Source organism: Gobius niger (genome assembly GCF_951799975.1).
Source record: "Gobius niger genome assembly, chromosome: 2".
NCBI classification, from domain to species: Eukaryota; Metazoa; Chordata; class Actinopteri; order Gobiiformes; family Gobiidae; genus Gobius; species Gobius niger.
This window is the reverse complement of record NC_136853.1, coordinates 34,590,575-34,613,008: the sequence shown is the minus strand read 5'-3', so window position 1 is coordinate 34,613,008 and position 22,434 is coordinate 34,590,575. Positions and strand designations below refer to the sequence as shown.

The following is a 22,434-nucleotide window of genomic DNA, read 5'->3' as shown; positions in this document are numbered from 1 at the left end:
CGTTTACACTATTCATTTGATGACTTTTCAATCAATCAATCTTCATTTCAGACTCAAAAAGGTCCATAACAAACATGTAAAAGAGACAGAGGGTATATGTCACTATTGTAGTCCATATAAGGCGTCTCTCCAGTGTTTCCAAAGTCCAAAGCACCAAGCTGTACCTGATACTGCTCTGGTCAGGTCTTATAAGAATATTATAATTTATTTTTCATTTTTGGTCTTTTTTTTTTAGTGGGATATATCACATTTTTCATAAACATGACGTCGATATGAGGCGAACATGTTAAAATCAGTAATTTGTTTTATATTTCATTTGTTTGGTTTTCAAGATGATCATCTAATAAGAAAGTACAAGGGGTTGCCATATCCAGTTGCTGTAAACCAGCTTGGAAAACATCTCTCTTCTTCTTCCACAATCCCAACACCTGTCCCCAATCAAGTACTAAGTAGTGGTAAAGCAGTCTCCAATAGATACAGTCGGCATCTCTGGAATCGCCCATATATGGTCATGTTTGAAAACAGTTAAGGAGGTAAACAATCTAAAAAAAAAAGAAAATCTGAACTTTCTCTAATTATTCAAAAAACACTTTAAAGGGACTATACGGAGTTTCAAAAACTAAATATTTCCCACTTCCTACATGTTCCAGCCATGTCAGAATGAGCCCAGACCTATTCACCACAACTGCCTCTGAAATCCTGCACTGTCACTCAAAAAGTTGAGCTCATGTGGCTCATGCATGAGCTTAATATAGAGAGACTGCAGTTACGCATAAGACCTGAGGTGGCAGTAGTGAGTATAAAATGACCGAATGCTGTATTATGAATATCGTTTTCTACTAAATAAAAATACAAAGACATGGAGAGGAGCAAAGTGGTTCAACAGCCCATAATTACATAAATAACAGAGAATGCTAACGTGATGCTTCATGTTAACATCGTGCTAATGCTAACGCTAACTAGCGCTAGCTACGACAGCCGTTTTTTTGCTTCTACTGAACAATCTGCTGTGAATAAACATCCATATGGACCCGATTTAGACTTGACTTTATTTGTATGTGATAAATAAGTTCATATTTTCAGCAGAAAATGGCTAAAAAGAGTGAAAATTTCCCAAAAGATTCTGTTCTCCCCCTCGGCGAAGCCACGCTCAACCAACCTCACTCACTCACTCACTCACTCACTCACTCACTCACTCACTCACTCACTCACTCACTCACTCACTCACTCACTCACTCACTCACTCACTCACCACACTGATGAAGGAAAGCCTACCTGACACAATAATGGTCTGCCCCAGCAGGTGCTAGAATTCATTTATTTTAAGTAGCATGAAGAAATATGACAACTTTATATAAAATCTGTTATATGAATAGTGTAAGGAAATGCAACACAATTTACAATAATATAGATGCAAGAATACAATGAATCGTAATCATTACATTAATTCAAAAGCCTGTGGGTAAAGTGTCTGTGACAGCAATTATTAACTGGCTGCTTCTATGAGAGGGAAATGTGACATGTTTTTCTGTGCCATTAGAAATCTGTGCCATGATGGGTGGAAATGGTCCATTATAATTTGCCTACATAAAACTACAGGTGGTCACAGCAGTCATTACATGGCTCATTATTGTGTTGCCAAGCAAACGATATATACTGCATAGAAAATAAGATGATAAAAATGGTATTTGTACTGTACAAACTGCAGAGCATGAATGTTTGTACCAACCAAGTGTACGTGTTGCTTCATTGCTGTGTTTTCACTGCATCTTTGTCCACTCAGACATGTGCTACTCTTGCATGTTATTAAGTGTTTTATTCTGAGTCATTTACAGTTCACAACTCTTATAGATTTGCTTGATTTTAGATTTTTTTTTAGGGCATTGTAGTTTGCTGTTAATAGCCTATAAGGTGCTACCACTACTTTTCGTGCAACATCAATATACTCAATCAATATACATCATATCTTGTGATTGTTCAGCGAGCTGCAGCAATTAGAGGAGGGCCATCTCGCACTAAATAATAGACCAACTGCACAAGGCACATACATTATTAAAAGATCCAGTGTTCAGATGAAATTGCCAAGCCAGCCAATAAAGGTAAATTACCAAAGACAAAACACAGCGACGAGACAAAGGAAGAGGCCCATGGCGGGAAATCACATTGCATTAATGAACAACATCCTTTCTGAAAACGGAGAGGAAACACAGAGCTGCACCTCTCAGCGCAAGACAGAGAGAGCGCCAACACAACATTGACTACCTAATTATGCATTTTATCATCTCAGTCACAATAGAGTGCGTTGCGTCTTTGGTCGCCCAGTGTTGCCATCCAGCTGTTTGCCAGTGCTTTAATGAGGAAGATAAAGAATAATCACGAGACGCATATATTTACATCCCCGCACCACATCCAGCCCTGCATCCACTCGGCTAATGATACTGCGGACAATGGTTTCACATAGGGCCGTGCAACAATACTTTGGCCTTGTCATTAATATAGGATGGGCAACATGAGATAATTATAGGATAAAGTTAAATGAGGCATTACCGTCCACATGTTACAGCAATGCACAAAACGTGACCTTCATACAAAGTTTTTTTTCTTCCATTTGGAACTATGTTTTAATTGACTAGTGTGGTTATCTGTTGTATTCAGCGCCAATACAAAGTGAGTTATGAAAATGAACTTATGAAACAAATCAAGCACCTTCTATGTTCGGCATTTCTTTTGAGCTCTTCTGATATGTATAAAACATTGTCAGCATGTATTGAGCGGGGTCTGATGTTAGGAACTTAACAGAATCACAGAAATCCGCCATTTTGAGGGGAACTATAGCAAACACTGACTGACTTGGCATGAAAGCAATATAAAGGGAAGAGAAACAGCCTTAGAACGACTGCATTCGCTGCCGGTGTCAAAATGCGAAACACTCCTTTTCCGAGAAAACTTAACCAGTTTTGACAACATTATCCCGAGCTCAATCCCAAACAGATTTCATCTTTCTATCTCTCTGCACATGGAGACATCTACCTAAACCTAGAGACCAAATGTATTAATGTGTGTGTCCCGCAGGGGGTTCCGAACTCCGAAAGGGAAGTCAGTGTAATCACAGTGAGATGAGAGTTACCATAAGTGTTATCCAGAGAGGAGTCATTCACTGCAGGGCCCTGACACCTATCATATGGAATCCGCACCTTGTGAGTAATGGGGGTTAAAAAGAGAGAGTACTTCCTCTCTCTCTCTATGCCAGATGGGTCCTTTTTGACTTGGATCGCTGCTCGGAGCCAAAGAGTGTGCGACAGAGTGAACGAGCGAGAGCGCGCGTTCCCTGGCAGCTTCTTCTGTCTGCAAAAACATATATATATAAATATATTCAAGAACTGGCATTGCAATGTGAGAATGAGACACAAATAAATTAGTCAGACATGCTGCGTTTTTTTTTTTTTTTCATATGCCCAGTTTAATTCTTCCTGGTGTCTCAAAAAGGTTGGTAACACTTTATTTTACACTAACACTACTACTGCAACAATCTGTAATAACTTGTATCTATGTAGTACATACACAATGGAATAATGTGTATTAGTACTTTGCATGTACATAATGTAATAAGACATAATGACCTTTAGGGTTAGGGCTTAAGGTTAGTCCACCCACACCTGAAGCACAGTGGAGGCATCACAAGAGGAGCTACAGGAAAGGGACAAACAAGGAGGTAGCTGGGCGAGACTCACAGCTAAGCCACACATGCCTTAGTGGACATTCGCTGGAGAATAAAACACATTAATTTAAATGCTAAGCTCTTCCCAGAAGATGGCGAAAGACTGTTGTGGAGCGGAGGGAGCTGCGCAGGAGGAAGGAGGAGGTGGAGGAGCTGACCAGTGCAGGACACCACGCTCGGAAACGGGGACAAACCCAGGAGGTGCTGCACTGTATTAGAGGATCAGAGGAGACTGAAGGCAGCCAGCCAGGTTTCCTCCGGGTGCTATGGTTTCTCCTGCCTCCAAAAACATTCTGGTCAGGACGGACCACAGTGGCAGCGCGGCTCAGTCGCAGCGGCTCAGGACTAACACCTGAACACTATTTCGACGTACACTACAATGACAAATAAAGCACTTACCTATTTAGAGTTAGAGTATTAGGCCTTATTACATAATGTACCGGCAAAGTACAAATTCACATTATACTAAATTTTGCAAGTACAATGTATCAAGGGTAGTGTAAAATAAAGTGTTTACCGTCCATTGTTGGGCAATAGCCAGCTGTTTAAATTTAATTGTATAGCTGTTTGATCATGGTTTATAGTGAAAACATTTGTCCTGTGTAATCACATGTCTGATGCTCTGATAAGAGTTGTCTTGTGGGTATTTGCTGATACGTGGTTAAATTCATTTTTTTAGTCTGAGCGTTCAAGTATATCTGATAGCAAAACATGTGCAACATCCCCACCAAGAGTTAACATCACCGGTACAGAGTTTTGTTACCCTAAAACAGCGTTCCCATTGAGCATTCATATTTTAACAGGCAAAAGTATTAATGTTACTTTGCAAACTAAATCTAAATATGGCGGCGACGTGCCTCATGAAGAGTGAGTTGAAACACTAAGCCCAGATAAAGACTTTTTTTTTTTTTTTGCTCAAGCACTTTCAGAGTCTACAAGTATGCATTATTTACCAGTCTGTTTTTTATTATGTCCCATATTTTCACTTTTCATTGAGTTTTCGCTGCACATTGTGTGCAGTATTTATCATTGAGCCTCCACTGCACAAAAGGGCTTTGTGGTTTATGTCAAGCTGTTGACAGTAAAAGGCGGAGGAGCGCTGGTGTTTGCGTGAGCAGCAACAAACATCTCAAGAAAAAGTGCCACAATCGAGGGAGAAAGTTGATAATATTACAGCATGCTAACACCGGAAAACACTCACACTGGAGAAAGCAGTCCAAACCGTTAAGCGTTTAAAATATCACAAAGTTTGCAAGTGCTATGACAAAACAATGGATTGGGATAAAAGTTGTTGATCGAAACACTATGAATCTGAATAATGTATGTCTTGTCTTATTTCTGACTGGCTGTTAATTTAGAGCTATTTTTGAAACATGTTTTCTTGATGGATGGTTTCTGTCATGTGGCTATTACAGATTTTGAGTACTTTGGCAATTCAAATGATATTGTATTTTTTGTTTTGAATTGATAAAGACAATTGTAATGTTTCAATCATGCAATACCTTTGAAATAAGGAAAAAAAAACAGTGTTCGAACAAAAAATGGTGCAATTGAAAATGATTTATATAACTGTTATGTTAATGGTGGCTAGCTGGAGGCATTTGTGTAATTTGATAATTAATGAATTATCTGTGTCGCAGAGAGAGTCCTGTTGAAAGGCTGTGGGCAGGGGGAGCTTTTCTCTTCCAATTAGAGCAGTGAGGTGGAGCAGGTGAGCGCATGGACCATCAGGCACGCTGGCCCGAGCAGTCAGAGTGAGGGTGTGTGTGGGTGAGAGGGACGTCTATAGGAGAAGCTCTGTGGTTTTGAGAAAGTAAAGTCCTGAGACTGGAGTTAATGTAGCCTGTGGAAGCTCAAACGCTGGACCACTGGCTTTCGGAGTGTCAGATGGAGATGTAAAACACTGGGGGAACAGTGAGAGGGCGACTGTTTCACTGTCCAGTGTGTGCTGAGGAGTGCTCCATATTCAGCCAATCTCCTTGTTTATGTATTTATAAGAGTTGTGTATTATTTCATTCTTGCATTTTAATCATTATTAATCCTACATGTTCAGCTCTGACCTCGGTCTGATTTTGTCAACCTTTAAACTGCCTTCACAGAAAACATTTGTTGCTTTAGCTTTAATTTAAATTGCTCATCTCCCTTTAATAAATCCAAAAAACAGCATTGCACACTCAAGTAGCCAATGTCCAATTTTTAATCAAGGATGATAATGTTTTCAGCATAGCCTTCATAATAGCATTCTTTTTTCATCTTTGAAAAAATGAAAAAATGATAATTGCATTGCATTGTATTGTATTGTAATGTTTTTTTCACAACCAAGTGATATAATTAAAACATACATACACACAAACACACACACACACACACACACACACACACACACACACACACACACACACACACACACACACACACACACACACACACACACACACAGACACTCAAATGTACAAAGGACCTAGTATATTTGTATAACTCTTTGTTTACTCAAAATTGTAAATACTATTTAAGTGATGCTAGCCTGCAGTTAGCTTTGCCTGTTAGCTTCTTCTTGGAAGTTCCATTAGTGTGTATTGGTGGCTCCTACCCGGAGGCAGCAAAGTTGCAATTGCGGTTTTCTGGCCAGAGACACCAGAGGGAGATGAAAGACCCAATCACCCCATTAACATTTGTGTTACCCCCAGAAGGACTACTAAAAGTATTCTGAATATTCCCTATGAGTTGCATTATATGAGTGGATAAATTGGGTTATTATGTGATTATAAAACCTTTACAGATTTACTGATAAGACACTTTAAAAAATGCACTACTTTGCCGTACCCCAAAGACATATAAAAGAGCACACACCATAAACGCAGCACATCACAGCACATGACGCTGAGGGAGCATTTGTTTCCATAAAAACGTCTGTATTTTACTCGGGGAGGAGAGGCAGATTATTGATTATTGGGAAGCAAAGCAGCATCGAAAAGTGCCGTGTAGCATCAGGCTGCGTGAGTGTGAGGCTGCCCCAGAATGGCACAGTAGTACTATTCAAATACCATAGTATTTTAACCGTTTCTTTCTAATTGATGTTGTGCAATACGAAGGAATATATCTACTTAAAATTTGTACTTCAAACATGTATTTTAAATATTCGTATTCCGTGATTCCCCAACACTGCTGAGAGAACAATGTTGACACAAAGCTGTTGGTGTGGTGAATAAAAAAAGATAAAACTTGAATATTCACCAATGAGACAAATACAGTAACTTAACTGAGGTTACTTCATAGGCCTAAAAGAAAAGCAGTTGGTATAATGAGATACAATTTGCCTGGAGCACTATCTTGTAAAAGGAACAGAAGAATTGCTATTTTAATATTATTGAATTGTGCGCGTTTCTAAAGCACTTTTCCTGAACTTCAGAGGCTTCTTTTAGCCACAATAAACTAGAAAATAAAACCCGAGTGAAAGAGCCATACACACAACAATAGAGCATCAATAACCGGTGACGTTATCAAACCACTCTGAACCCGAGCACACCTGGGTCCACTCCATCACCACTCGCTGTAGATTTATGAAGGGGACGGGTGTCGGCAGAAAGGGATGCTGGGTAATTCCGCTTCATTAGGAGAGGGCAAACTGTGCGCCTGAATGCATTATGGCATCTGTATGAGCTCTGTCATCTGAGATATTAAATATTTACAGTCAATGTATGCATATGGTATTACTCCTGCTCACAGCACCACTTACTCATAGTTGGTGGCGTCGACATCTATCACAGAGGGGGCAGAATAAGGAGGAGCAAATGGTGAGGCGCTGTGTTTTGTAAATGACGGCAGGATTTAAATAGAGACAGAAGTGGTTTGCAGTCTGGGCTGACAAAGCGGCACCAGTTTGGGAGATTATATGAAGGCTATTGTGTCCGCACAGTTTGTGATGATGACTGAGAAGATAAAAAGCGAGTGAACTGAAAACTGAGCTCACAACAAGCTCAACAGCACTTGGATGTGCGATGCCATTGTGTTCAACGTGAGCAGATCTTTGGACTCTTCCTGAAAAAGGTTTGCACAGATCCTTCATCAGACCAGGAAACATCTGGACCTTGTCAGTGAAGGACTTGTTTGCTCATGATGCTTGGTATCTTCATTTGCTATACTTTGACCTTAGGTACTACTCAATCTTAATGATAGTGTCTAATCGAAAATATGACTTACTTAGACAGATAACGTCAGTTCCATAATTGTCGTCTTATTTCTGTGAAGCTGTCATTTTAATGAAGAAATGCTGGGCAGAAAAGTTATTTTTATTTGAATTTTTAAGCTGCTGACAGGAAGCGACATAGATACAGACGGCATCGCGTCATAGAAGGGGGCTTGGCCTTGTCGAGGGGGAAAATAGAATATTTTGGGAAACACAATTTTTCAAATATAATATAAACTTATTTATCACGTACAAATGAAGCCAAGTCTAAATGGGGTCCATATGGATGTTTATTCACAGCGGATTTTTCAGTAGATGCAAAAACATGGCAGTCATAGCTTGTGCTAGTGTTAACATTAGCACGATGCTAACATGAAGCATCATGATAGCATTCTCCGTTATTTATGTATTTATGGGCTGTTGAACCCCTTTGCTCCTCTCCATGTCTTTGTATCTTCATTTAGTAGAAAACTATATCAATAATTCAGCATTTGTTGAAGCAGTTTTTGTATAATTAGAGAAAGTTTCGATTTTTCTCCAAATTGTTTTCCCCCTTAACTGTTTTCAAACATGACCATATATGGGCGATTCCAGAGATGCCGTCTGTATCTATGCCGTCTGTATCTATTCACCTTATTCTTGAAGTTCATGTGGGCGGCGCCATGAATTGTGCCTGCCCCTTTTCTCCTATCAGTTAACATGGGACTGGAGAAGTCTACATGAAATCAGTGACTACACGAAAACAAAGCCGTCGTTCGGCTGTGCTGAGAAACGGTGCAGTGTTAACATGTTGGTCCGTTTAAATGAACAGGCTTTGTGCTCGGAAGTGTCAGTACAACGGAAGTGCCTAGACAACTCGAAAAGAGGCAAAAGTGGGCGGGCCGGAATAAGGTGAATAAATGAAGGTAACATTCCCCATTGGCTTAACATGGTTGCACGGCAACAGTTTAAAATTATTTACCTTCTTCTATGTCACTTCCTGTCAGTGTCCAATAAGGAAGTCAAACTATAAACATCAGAAAAATGGCCAAACTAAAGAAAACTAGCAAAATCTTCAATATAATCGTGCTAACTATGTTTTAGCAAAAATTGTGTCTAATGTGTGTCATTTTGCGAAACCATGCAAACACTGTATGTTCCATTAAATGTTAAACAAAAATTGCAAGCAATTTCTTTTGTCCAACAAATTGACCCTAATGTCATTCTCTTTCAATCTGTGAATAATTTGAATCATTTCAGAACTCACTAAGGAGAAGCAGCATAATGCAAGGTTAATGGATGTAAAACTTACTGTAACTCTAGCACAGAATAAAAGCCAGAGTGTGACACTCTGCATTATTTTTATGCTAATGTGCGCCAGCAGTCAGTTTTCACCCCAAGGGGAAAACACTAGCACTCTTTGTATTAGATTTCTGCTTGTCATATAGTGCAACACGCATCCGGCACTATTTGTGTCTGTGTGTACACCCACAAAAATCTGTTTTGATACCAGTCACTCATAGGAGCACGTGGCATTAATAATAAGTAAATTCAGATGCTAAAAATAGAAAGTGGAGAATTATATTTAATTTTGGGACTTTTGTGTCTAGTGGAGCAGTTGGAGGAAGTTAATCATGTTTCTCATGTCTGTTGTGAAAGGGAAATACTAAAACAGATAATTTAGCAGCTGTTCTTTGGTGGAATTCTGAGACTTGCTATGAATGATGCTGTATTAAGATTTTTCTTCCACGGGGAAAAAATCTTTCTCAGATACAGCCTTTATAAAAAAATAAAAAATATAGTAATAATAATAGAAATTATAATAAAAAATATTAACGCTACATCTCCTACAAATTATTAAACACAACATTTGCATATTCTGAAACAAACCATTTGTCACCATATGCCCACTCAAGAGGAAAAAACAAAACACTGGAAGCTTGTTGTAATGCTTTCCTTTAACCATCAAATACTGTATGTCTTTGGTCATTTTGGTGCTCTTTGTAGATAATAATGACTCCTGTCTTTTTTGACACTTTGTTCTCACGAAAAGGCATAACATTAATCTTTATGCCATACATGCATAAATGAAATGTGATATTTTGGAAAGACTATCATGAGAAGCTTTAATTTAGACATGTTATGACAGTAAGAATAAATAAAGTGATTTTAATCTCTCTCATTTTTTCTTATCATTTAGTCTAATGTTCAGGCGAGATTTTCAAGCAGTCACTGGGAGACGGGCCCTGGGATCATACAGAACACCTCCGGGTCTGTCCCCATCTGCTGTGTCACCACAACCTCCTCATTCACCACCACAGCTGCAGCCTATGGCCCTCTGACCCAGCTCACAGCACAGCTCACTGAGAGGAGAAGAATGTCCTTAAGAGGGAGCAGGGGAGAGTTCACCCATTCACCCTGTGGTTCTCCATCTGTGATTTTAGAGCATACTCCATTTGGGCCATGAATTTTTATTCTTTTAGTCTATCTTTAATCCACACTTTGTCTGATTGTACTTTGAAAGCCAAATATTTCCAGATGTGTGCCAGTTCCCTTAGCACTCTGGATAAATGATATGATGTGAGGCTCTTGTCGTGTCTAATAACGACTGTATCCCGGTTTTGTTTTTCTCCAGAAGATTGCCTCAAATTAAAACTCATTTACCTACATTTTAACATTTACACCCATTCTTCAAAGGTTAAACTACTGTTTCCTTACTGAAATATTGGCCACACTGATGACATCTTGCACAATTTAAGCTGCATAACGTATAAAGTGCAGTATCAGAATAACACAAGGCTGAATTGCATATAGAAGTATAGTTAGGTTAATATAGATCGAATGGCACAGCCCAAATTGCTGTCACCATGTACCACACATGATAGCAAATATATGGCCCATATAACACAGCAGCAATAAAAAAGGACCAAAGAGTACAAAAACCTTGTACTCTTCAATCACGGGCACTGTTACTTATTACCGTATTTTCCAGACTATAAGTCACACTTTTTTTTCATAGTTTGGCTGGGGGGTACTTATACTCAGGTGCGACTTATATATCAAAACATATTATTTGTTTTGTTTTTTACACTGAGCGCTCTAGGCTTGTGTACCAGTATCTGCTACTCCAGTACCACTGAAGATAAAAAATAAAAAAACAGTAATCCAGCAGCAGAAACAAAGTTTGGAGTGAGTGTGAGACTTGTGAGGGACTGGTTACTCTTACTGCAATGAAGAAAGCAAAAAAAGCTAATCGTGGGCTAAAAGCTCGATGGCCTCAGCTAGAGGGATAGGCTCGTCAAAGGTTCAGTTACGCCTCCATGCCCAGGTAGTTGCCAAGGCTGGTGCGACTTATACTCTGGAGTGACTTATATATGTTTTATTCTTCTTCATTATGCATTTTTGGCTGGTGTGACTTATACAGTGGGGAAAAAAGTATTTGGTCAGTTTCACATAGACATTCTATTGGATTTTGGCCAAATACTTTTTTTCCCCACTGTATATGTTTTATTCTTCTTCATTATGGATTTTTTGGCTGGTGCGACTTATACTCCGGAGTGACTTATAGTCTAAAAAATACGGTATTAAAGGAATTCTCAATTGTTTTGTTTTTTGTAAATGTAAGTAAAATATTTTGAATCGCCTGCAATCTCGTTAAAACGATATCTGTACTCCAGTAACACACTTGCATGAATGTTTAGCTCATGTACTGTAATGACCACAGTGCTATCCCGCAGTAGCACGTGCAGCACCAGTCCCTTTGGGGGGGGGGAGGCCATCGTCCAGCCTTTGATCAATGTCAGCATCAAAGCTGCAGAAACCCACAAACACATTCACCTCGGGCAAGGACTACCCGCTGAGCGATCACTACAGTCGCCGCCGCCCTGACCCTCGACAATAGTCCCCCATCTCCATCACTTTCACCGGCTATTTTTCCGAGATACAACCGCCGACGCAGTGAGACTCAAGAGTAATTTTAGGCGGAGTGCCTTCTTATGCCAAAAAGAGCACTTACAAAATGGGTTTCAAGTGATGTAAAATTAGAACTGCTGCCATAAATATAAAACATCACGGTTTGAGGGGTGATAAATCCTCTTAACGGTGTCCATTACAGTAAAAAGTCACGCTAGAATCAATTAATTCTGATGATGTAAAAAATGATGCAAAAAAAGTATGTTTTTCTCTTTGTGCTATGATGGATTTTAAATCGTAAAATTATTTACTCAAGTAAGATAAACATCACCTTAAAATATGGGGCTTCTGCCAGAATGAAGGCCATAAAAGTCACTAAATTGAATTCAAACTGGCATTAAAGTTATATCTAAGAACATATGTTTTTCTCCCTGAGAGACAGAACCCACAACAATGACATTACTCAATTTTTTTTACTGTGAGCATTGATCAAAAACATGCACACACAAAAAAAATACTGTCTAAAATTAATTCCGCTGCAGTTTTCACTGACGTTATACACAATATTTTCCTCAAAAAGTTTCCCGTTGTTTCCAATTTGGTCTTTAATATCAAAATGTCACCTCACTCCCCTGTTTGATTAGACATCTACAAATCTTACAAAAGAAAATAATTGACAGATTAAAGATTATTTAAAAGTATGTTTCATTTCACCCACTTTTAGAATGTTTCGTGCAATATGCCACTGAACTACAGCAGGTGAAGTGTATTTTTGGCGGAAAGTATGACTAAAAAATAGATAATAAAATAAGGAATGAAACTGAGGCAGCACCCTCCTCCCACTCTCCCGTCTAAAACCTGCAGATAAGCCAAAGCGCTTCTCGGAAAGGCCAGTATCTTGCCCACGCAAATGCCACACGGGTCTACCAGACCCACAATGTGATGTGCGCCGTTATGATACAATCTAGACACAGTGCATTTATACTACATCACCAGGTCTGATAGGAAGGGAGAGGTGCACCCTTGCAGATTGGAGTACCTAAGAAGAGATGTGCAGGTGAATGAGGGGATGGACTTGCAAGTCTTCTTCATGTTTTCTTTTCTGGATAAGACCCTATTTGCATAAACATTGCCACTGTTTCTGAGGATTTAAATGTATGATTTCATTTGGTTGACATGAGATACAAAGAATTTTAAGGGCGGCCTTGGAAATAATATTAAGTTTTTCAATACACTATCTTTAACTGAAAAAAAAATAGAGGACAATTCAAATGTGGCCTGTTTTTTAGGTACAACGTTATTGGTGATACGCAATCCACCAAAAACTACTCCGTCATAATAAGATAACTGCACTTTCAGCAAATACTTTGAACATTTTTCTCAATGAAGAGGCACATTGCCAAGGTCACTCAGATGCCAACAAGTGCATTAGACATAAAAGTGTGAATGCTTTTTACAGCTCTGCTTAACACGATGTCCCTGAGATTTGCAGGTGGCTGAAACATAGAAACGCTGCTCTTCTTGTTGGTGCACTGAAGTGGTGGCAAAGCAAGAGTCGGATTGTTTGGAGTTGAGATGTTAATTTAATGTTAGTGTAATGAACAATCTATTTACGTTACAGTAAATCCGCACTTTCCTTGTTAGAGATATTGCAGCAGATTTTCTTAATCCCGCCATTCAAAAATATTGACATAATGTACTCTGACCAATATGTGTACCTTAAAGGAACTATACAGAGTTTACAAATGTTAAAATTTAGTATTTTCCGCCCCCTACATGTTCCAGCTATGTCCTAATGTGTAGAATGAGCTCAGACCTATTCACCACAACTGCTTCTAAAATCCTGCACTGTTACTTCGGGTCCGAATTGCCGTCATGCACAAGCCTAATATAGAAGGTGCAGTTACACGTATGACCTGAGGTGGCAGTAGTGATGCCCAACTTGCCCAGCTTGCATCGAGCCCCTTTAAGAATACCAGTATTAAACAATGGCCGCTGGTTGCACTGCTTTAAGACCACGATGTTAGGGGCCGACATTGTCAGCTATTACTGCAGTGCCTCCATATGTGGGCGGCAAAACAAGCTAGTTTTCTATTAGTTAGTATTGCACTTTCCACACATTTTAAGCAACTGTAAAGCCTGGTTAAAGCTGGGCTACTTACAATTAAAGAAACTAGGCTGGTTTTAGTAAGAAAACTTTTCGAAATCTCGTATACTAATGAGGGCCGGACTTTGATTGACAGGCCATTAGCATTAGAGCTAATGGTGCGGGCGTGGCTACGACCGAACTACGTGCCCCGCGAGGGCCGAGTCTACAGTGAAGAGTCCGCCCTTATGCCCTTTGGAACATACTCCGACACAGCAGGGTAGAGGAGTCTGTAAATCTGCCATGGTTTCCCCCTCAAACGTAGTTATTATGGCAAACATGGAGGAGCGAGGAGCTATTAATATTATGTCTATGGTATTAAAGCACCTTTTTTTCCTTTTTTTAGATTGATCAATACAAATCCTTTTTTTTTTAAAGCAGTCTGACTCAACTTGAATGCAACTTATAAAGCCAATTAAAAAAAAGATGATAAAAAGAAAACAACTATTGACTGAAAATGTCTGTTTGCACATTTTAATTCATCTTATGGCGAGAGAGAGAGAGACAGAGAAAAAAACCTTCCTGTGCTCTACAAAGCAAGTTCCTCATCATTGGAAGTAAAGCTTATTGTACAGTTACCTTACACCACAAATCTTTAGCATACAGAATATTGAGCAGCCTGGTGTGCTGTTATGTTGTGTCAGTATAAACATTATAACAAGATTTAAGGATACACATATTATCCATTTTACTAATACACATATATCCATCCCGAAAATCTGACTTCCGTAAATAGAGTTCTTCATTTGATGAAAGCCTTGCTAAGCCGTGGTGCTGCTGTGGGATTATGGGCCCCCCGCAGCCACATGTTCAAATGACTCACTGTAAATTGGTTTGGTTTGGGCTTTACAGGCAGCACAAAGGCAGCTCTGTGATCCACTCCGCACTGTAGGTTGATCCACTTTAAGCCCTGCTTAAAACCAGACTGACCCCAAATGCCCACACGACCATTAACGCCAGTTAGCCACCGGAGATGGCTCCATTTCCACACAACTGGCAGATTATACACAAGGCCTTACCACTATTTTCATTGCAGCGCATTCTAAATAGTATTTGCATTTTTTCAGCTTCAAATGGAGGCAATTTGAACACTGAAATGGTCATGACAAGAACGATGGGGCTGTCTGAACGTGAAAAAGGCTGAGGAGCACCACCTTATGACATCAGCAGGGTGGGGGGATTAGAAGTTTCAACTATTGAGAATGACTTCACTACCATGCTAGAAAACAACGGGAAAAGACTGCTAGTTATTATTCTTTTAAAATTCCTTATTTTGTTGTCCTTGCAAACTTGAGCACCCAGAGTATTCCGACACAGACACAGGTAGAACATGCCAACTATAAACAGAACGGGCTCCGTCTGGCCAGGGAACCAAATCTGGGACCTTGTCGCTGTGTGGCGAGAGCGCTGCCACCCCCAAACGCATCCACTGCTCCTTACCGTCCACGCAGGCCGGTCGGGCTCTCGTGGTCCCGGCGATCTGGCCCTTCTTGCAGGCGCAGCGGGCGGTCTGCCTGGCGATGGTCCTCCGGGGCTGGCTGCTGTCCCGGTCCAGCGTCACTATCTCACATGTGCCGGCTGCCAGCTGGCCTGAAACGACATGGCACCACAGGACGTGAGGTCAGAGAAAGGCAGGAATGTACACAGTCAACAAGACACGCACGAACCCACTGATGGTTCTATTCATTCGTAATTGTTGTGTCTGAGCGCTTGTATTTCGATGCGCAGTTTCAGGATTTTCACATATTTTACACACGATTTATTCTGCAACAAAAAATATGCACATTTTTAAGCCTGTGCACTTCACTAAATTCTTCAGAACATCATAATAATTTATTTTGGGCACACGTTTTAATGCCTTTGTATCCATTTCTAAACAATATATTGGTAACTAACTTAACTATAAAAAATAAAACAAAAAAACACTAATGAAACAAGTTGGGCAGAAAAAAAAACAAGAACTTGTCCATCCCCCTAACCAAAGTGAACACAACCTGTGGAGCAAGTGGAGACAGTGTGTGATTAAAGTTGGTCGAAGTGCGTTTCAGCAGAGCCCTGTAGGGTGCTGTTCCGCTCTCAGGTGAAGTCGAGTGTGTGTGAAATTACCTTATACTCTGTGGCTAAAGACTAGCACTGTGCTATTTCCCATTAAGGGCCCAGTCTTATTAGCACGCACCTCTTTGAAGGTAATGTTCCCATTAGCCAGGAGCCGGGCACATGAATACTGATGAACTTTATAATTGCAGCCTTGCCCCCCCGTCAGGAGCACCTCTGCACATTCACTTCCAGCATGTTTTCAATCAGCTGACCCCTAGCCTGTAGCCGGACCCTTGCTGCTCACAAATTAACCTCGGTGAGAGAGTAGGGGCCTTTGGATGCTGTCCTGCAGTGGTTTATCTGGAGGTGATTGTGACTGGCGTGAGGAGCAGAGCTGTGATTAAATCTGGACTGGAGCTTCGGACACTGAGGTGGCCCGGCTTAATGAACTGAGTGACGAGAGATCACACCAGAGGTAATGGGGATCTCTCAGGCCATACATGCCACTGCCTCAGACACCAGCACTGTCCACACTGAACTTGTACTCAAGTGGGATGAGAGTTGTCTTTCAAATAATTTAATAATAAGTGTTAATAAGTGCATAGATTTGAGCAATGTTTGAGCAACTTAAAATACATAAACAAAAAGAGTATTATATACTGTACATTCTCACTGCCTCTTTTTCGGCAACACACATGCTAAGATAAGATAAGATAAGATAAGATAAACCTTTATTGATCTCACAAAGGAGAAATTCACTTGTTACAGTCGGCGTTACTTCACAGTCTTATTGTATGTATGCTAGGGGGCTATACTGGGAATATAACAAAAAGCAAAGGAACCACAGAATGAGAATAATATAGTAATGGTAAATAACCACTACATGAACTATAGGGCTGGGGCATAATATTGTTTTGCAATACATTGCAATACGTCTTTGTTGTGATACACGCATTGTATCAGAAACCATGTATCGTAATAATTTAATCCTCTTAATACTCATCTCAGGCAAAGAAAATACCAGGGGCTCAGAGAAGACCTGGAGAAGGCCGGGTGAAAGCATCAATGGTGCCCATGGTCATTGGGGCACTTGCAGTGACCCCCAAACTGGGGGAGTGGCTACAGCCCAGGAAAAACATCACACAAGTGTCAGTTCTGAACTGCAAAGATACCTCCAGTCTCTCAAAACTGCCTACAAGAGCTTGTGTAGATTTATCCTCTGCTGCCCCAACAGAACACACCATGGTGAAATGTACCATCAACTGTCCTGACTGACCCGGCCAGAAAAAAGGCATTTTCACTGGTTGCAATTTATTTTTTAAATCTATTGATATGGATCATCCTTCCTATTTAAAACAACATCTATTTCCATTTAGCTCATCTTATAACTTGCGTCATAATAACCAAATCTATTTTCTTATTCCTCAAATCACTAAAGAAATAGGAAGATATGCATTTCAACATAAAGCACCGTATGAGTGGAATAACCTTCTTTGACTTCCTTTCCAATGTTTAAAAAACGCCCTAGCTCATCACCATTATTTTGAATGTATTATTTTTGATTATTTGATTATTTTTTCAGGAAGATGCTGGAGAGTTGTATGTGTTTTCTGTTTTATTTTATTTGTATGTGTTTTCTATTTTATTTGACTGCCGCTGTAAGGTCAATTTCTGTACCTGGACACAAGGACCCCCTCAAAAATGGTGTAATATGAGTTAGTGCAATACAGAATGGTGCAATATGGGTCAGTGCAATATCAGGTCTGTCAGGGCATGTGCATTATTGAGGTTTGTGCAATACAGTCGATGTGTTTATTATTTTCTATATTCTCCTCTGTTGTCCACTCTTGTTATTGTTATTTGTTTTAACATGATGTGATCACTGTTCTCATTCCTGTCTCTCTGTACATAGTCTGTATATAGTGTCTCTGTATGCCTTTACTAACTCGTGTCTAACATCAACCTGCCAGGGGGTCTGCAGATGGAAATTAGCCTAAGGCTATAATCTGGCATATTTACATTTGTAAAAATGTTCATTAATATGTATTGTCCCTCCTTTTCAAATAAATAAATAAAAAAAATGAGCCGATTCCTCCCAAGGGGTTATTCCTCTTCAATAAATAGATATAAAATAATACGGAGCAGAACCCTTGAGCTCCCAGGCTTCTGATAGAGGACCTGAGCTTGAAGGACAAAGAGAAACCGCCTACGGAGGATTAAGGAGAGCGTTTTTTTTCTAGATATAGATATCCCTTTGCCATGCCTTTTTCAAAATATTTGACTCAGTATCTGACTGATTGATATCTAATTCTAACTTTCATTAGCTCAGCTTGTGCTTTCTTATTAAATTCAAATTATTAAATTTCACAATTTTCTAAATTCAGCGCGTTAGAATATATTGTTTCGCAGTACGTATTGTATCATCCCAGCCCTAATAATTACTATACATTTAAAGCCACAGAGGCCTTCTGATTAAGATTTATTTACGAAAACCACACTATATATTTAGCCATCCAGTATGTACCATTATCACTTAACATTCAGACATTTTTATAAGCATCCCTTTGAATAAAGTCACTTCAGAGTTCAGGAAAATATCTTATGCATCATTACCCAGATCCCTCCCCTTCCTTTAGCACCCTCCCTCATGTGATGCAAGCTAACGACATGTCATGTAACTTGCTCTGCCTGTTTCAGTGGATTCCTCCTTTTCTTCCGCTCCAATCCCCCCCAACCCTCCCTCCACTCACACTAACACACACACACACACACACACACACACACACACACACACACACATGCACACACACTCGCACACAGGCACACTCTATAAGATGTTTGGCTCTTCCTGGTTGGCTTCCATCTCCCTGTCGGTCCCTCAGTTGTGCAGCTCGGAGACTGTTTAGATGTCTTATATAATGGAGGAGATCAGTGTAGCGCTGAGGTAGCATGTGCGAACGTTAACAAGCTCAAAGTTGACACCTCGCTCCCTATGTTGTTCCTCTTTCTCTTGTCGGTGGAGCTCATTAATTGCCTAGGTTTTATCATACACTGTCATAACAGCAGCTTCAGGGCGTCTTCAGCGTCTCCAAATATAGATTGTCTTCTATTGATCTTTGAGATTTAATTTCGGAAGACGGCATGCACATTTCTACTATCAAACCTAATTAGAAACAAAATAAACAATAGGTGTTTTTTTTATTTTATAGTGTGAAGTTCTTTGAGCAATTATTGTCTCTTGTAATTGCAATTGTTTATTTTTATGGTTAAAATTGTGTTAATTACATTTCTATTGCAAAACTGAGCACAGATTCTCACCATTCAAGATCTAAAAGTGCTGGACCTGCAATGGGTACACCCTTCTGCCTTATGCAGTATGAGTGCAAAAAATAAATGTTGAAATGAGTCATCTCTATATAAATGTATTTATCAGCAATAACAAGTAAAGGTCAGCCCAAGTTAGTAGGCAAAAATATCATTGGCTGTTATGCAATTCAGGTAGGTTGAACTGATAATGTTTGGCTTGAAAAGGCTTGAAAAAAATATATATATAAAGTCAAATAACAGCTTTAGCACCGTATTAATCATACACAAACTTATAAAAAAAAAAAAACATTTACAAATTCTAGCTGATTCCATGATTGATTTTAATAAACACTAGAGCACAAAACAAGAGGACGTTTGAGGACACGTTGGTTTCAGTCGCCCAATAATTCTGGTGCTGTTCTTTTCTAATACAAACAGCCGAGAGCGTCCCTCTGGCTCTGCCTGCAGAATCATACTCCACACAGTTCATGCACAGCACACCACATCATCCACACTGCACAGAACAAACAGACCAAAATCAGCTGAAAATCTCCAGCTTTCTTTGGCCCTGAAGGGATCTGACAAGACATCGAGAAAATTCAAGAGAATTTCTATGCCTGACAAGCTGACTAAAGTTAGATTGGGCATTTCATGAATTTAAATATAGTTCACAGGTAAAGACTGTAAGACTGGTTATAAATTATCGATGATGAAACTGCAGCAAATTCATTTATTTATTCTCTTTTCATGTCAACACAAAAAGCCACAACAACAATCCAGAAAACACATCATAGCAATACATTCCATAAGAAGAAGAATAGGAGTAGGATGAAGAAAAAAACGTATAAACTCCTGCCCCATTCTCATGTGAATAATACATACAAGTCAGATGGCCTCACTGGCGCCTCACTATTTCTAACCGTGTCTCACTATTTACGGTAAAAAGGGATTGCAGTCCCTGCGTTAACAGGCAGTGTTAAGTTTAACGGCTTCTTTTTATTAAACCACTTCTGAAGTAGAACCATTTCTTGTTCAATAGTTTCCATGAATGTTTTTAAGTTCTTAGCCGATACAAAACAATAGTATTGTCCGCAAAAAGAACAAAACGTAGAGGTCATTAATATATAAAGTAAAAAGTTTAGGCCCCAGCACAGAGCCTTGAGGGACTCCACACTATATGGTTTCCAACTTAGATTCATGGCCGATACACTCTACATATTGTTGTCTATTTTCTAAGAAACTAAAAATCAATTTTAATACTACACCTCTAATTCCTGTCTGTAAATTAGATATCAATATACCATGATCAAGAGTGGCCTTTTTTAAGGTCAATAAAAACTCAAATAGATGAGGCTTTTTTCCCCCCTTTTAATATACCTTGTTATATTTTGACATGTGATTTGGTTCCCACTTTACAAGTCAGAAGACTTCCTGGCGTTCTGTTTATTTCCTTGAATTATCATCTATCTGGGCCATAATGCAATAACCAGAGTACATGTCAATAGGGTACACAATATGCCCAGTCTCACAGCTATTGAAAATGTCATTTATAAGAAGTCTAAATTTTAGATTTAATTCATACAAAGATCCAAGACATGGTCCAATCCCTTCAGAGCCAAATACTTGGACTGTGAACACAAGAAACTGTAATCCCCTTTTCTGGCCTGGCCTGATGCATTGTGGGAGAAATGTAAAACTAGGCGCCTCTCCTAACTGGCCCGGAGCTTGTAGCCGTGTGCTATGATTTATCATGGCCTTATCTGCTGCTGTTGTCGAGCGGTTGTCAGCCCGGCCGGCCAAATGGCTGATTAAAATGTATGTGACCACCCTAGAGTGAAATGAAAGCTCAGAAGGTGCCATAAGATGGATTCGTGCGGCAGAACGTAATGCCTTAACACCACATAATGTTATTGACATGCTCCTTTGCTTTATTATTTCTCCACTCGCTTCTCGGCGCATTATGATTGGTCTGTCACACACAGCCATTTGACAAGTGTCCAGGCGGCGCTGATGTACCCTATTTTTAACATCCAGATTGTCTAGATCTCCTGCTGTCTGAAGGAAAGAAATCTCATTTTACTGACACTCTTCAGAGCATCCGAAAGAAGACTTCAATCAAGTATAAGATACTCATCAAAGAAAACAAGCTCACAGTGCTATGTTGTGAGAAGGCGTCTGTTGATAAAGTTGCATCAGCATGACCAATTTGTGAGCACACTCTCATTCATCCTAGCCTATTGTACATATTTTTAATGGTATGGGGAGCACCTGGAGGGAAACCCATGCATATACTGGCACACACATACATGTATGAAAGACACACTGCAGTCTCCATTATTTTGTGTAAGTAATTCTAAACCTGTAAAAATACACCATACATTAGGACTAATTAGATAGCAAAACGTGCTGGTTGGTGAAGCTTAGCGGAAGATAATAGTGTCATTCATAGGCACTTAGTCCAATAATGTAATCCTTTTCCATTGAGCGCTGAGTAACAATTAGTTATAGAGCTGTCAATCAATTTAACCAATTAATAATTCAAATAGCCTGTGATTGTTTCATTTCAGATTTAGTTAAGCATATCACCCCCATTAGCCACTTTACGTAAGGGTAGTTCCAGGATTCGATCTAAAATATACTGCAAGTTCACCCAGGTTCAATTAATACTACTTTTAAAGAAGACATTTCGTGGATGATAAACTTGCTTTTAAGTTGTTGATATGTTGGCATATTATTCAAGGGCAAACACTCGTCAAACCTATTAATGGAAATCTATTGAATTGGAAAATGGACATTAGCATTACAGTAGCGTTGCTCATTGTATTTGCCACAATGCAGATGATGGATGAGGAGATGAGTGCGAACGGCCTTCCTAAACTGCCGCGACCGTGAGTGGTGAAGGTAATCACTGTGATAGTCGAGTACATGTTGATTTTATTGACAGTGATGTAATTTCTGTGGTCTCTATCCTGCACTAGAGAGGGCGGGCTAGAAGCTGCTACTTTTCCTGTTTGCTTCTTTGCTCGGCTCAGCGCAGATTTACACATGAGAGCGGGGCGAAGCAGAGGCACCTGTCCGCGGTGAGGGAACCTTTGTTCTGTATCCAGAACTGGGTAAAAGCAATATCCACAAAGCATTTCGAGAATATGA

The 22,434-nt window shown here is 39.7% G+C and overlaps 1 protein-coding gene across 2 annotated transcripts in view; it reads right to left on the bottom strand.

The window, feature by feature from the left end:
- Positions 1 to 22,434, bottom strand: part of LOC306983081 (chemokine-like protein TAFA-5) — a 217,915-nt gene that overhangs the window by 58,126 nt on the left and 137,355 nt on the right. For both annotated transcript variants that reach the window (XM_079582793.1, XM_079582794.1), the window contains exon 2: positions 15,382 to 15,531. In XM_079582793.1, coding sequence (XP_079438919.1) covers positions 15,382 to 15,531 — 150 coding nt within the window. The remainder of the gene's footprint in view (positions 1 to 15,381; positions 15,532 to 22,434) is intronic.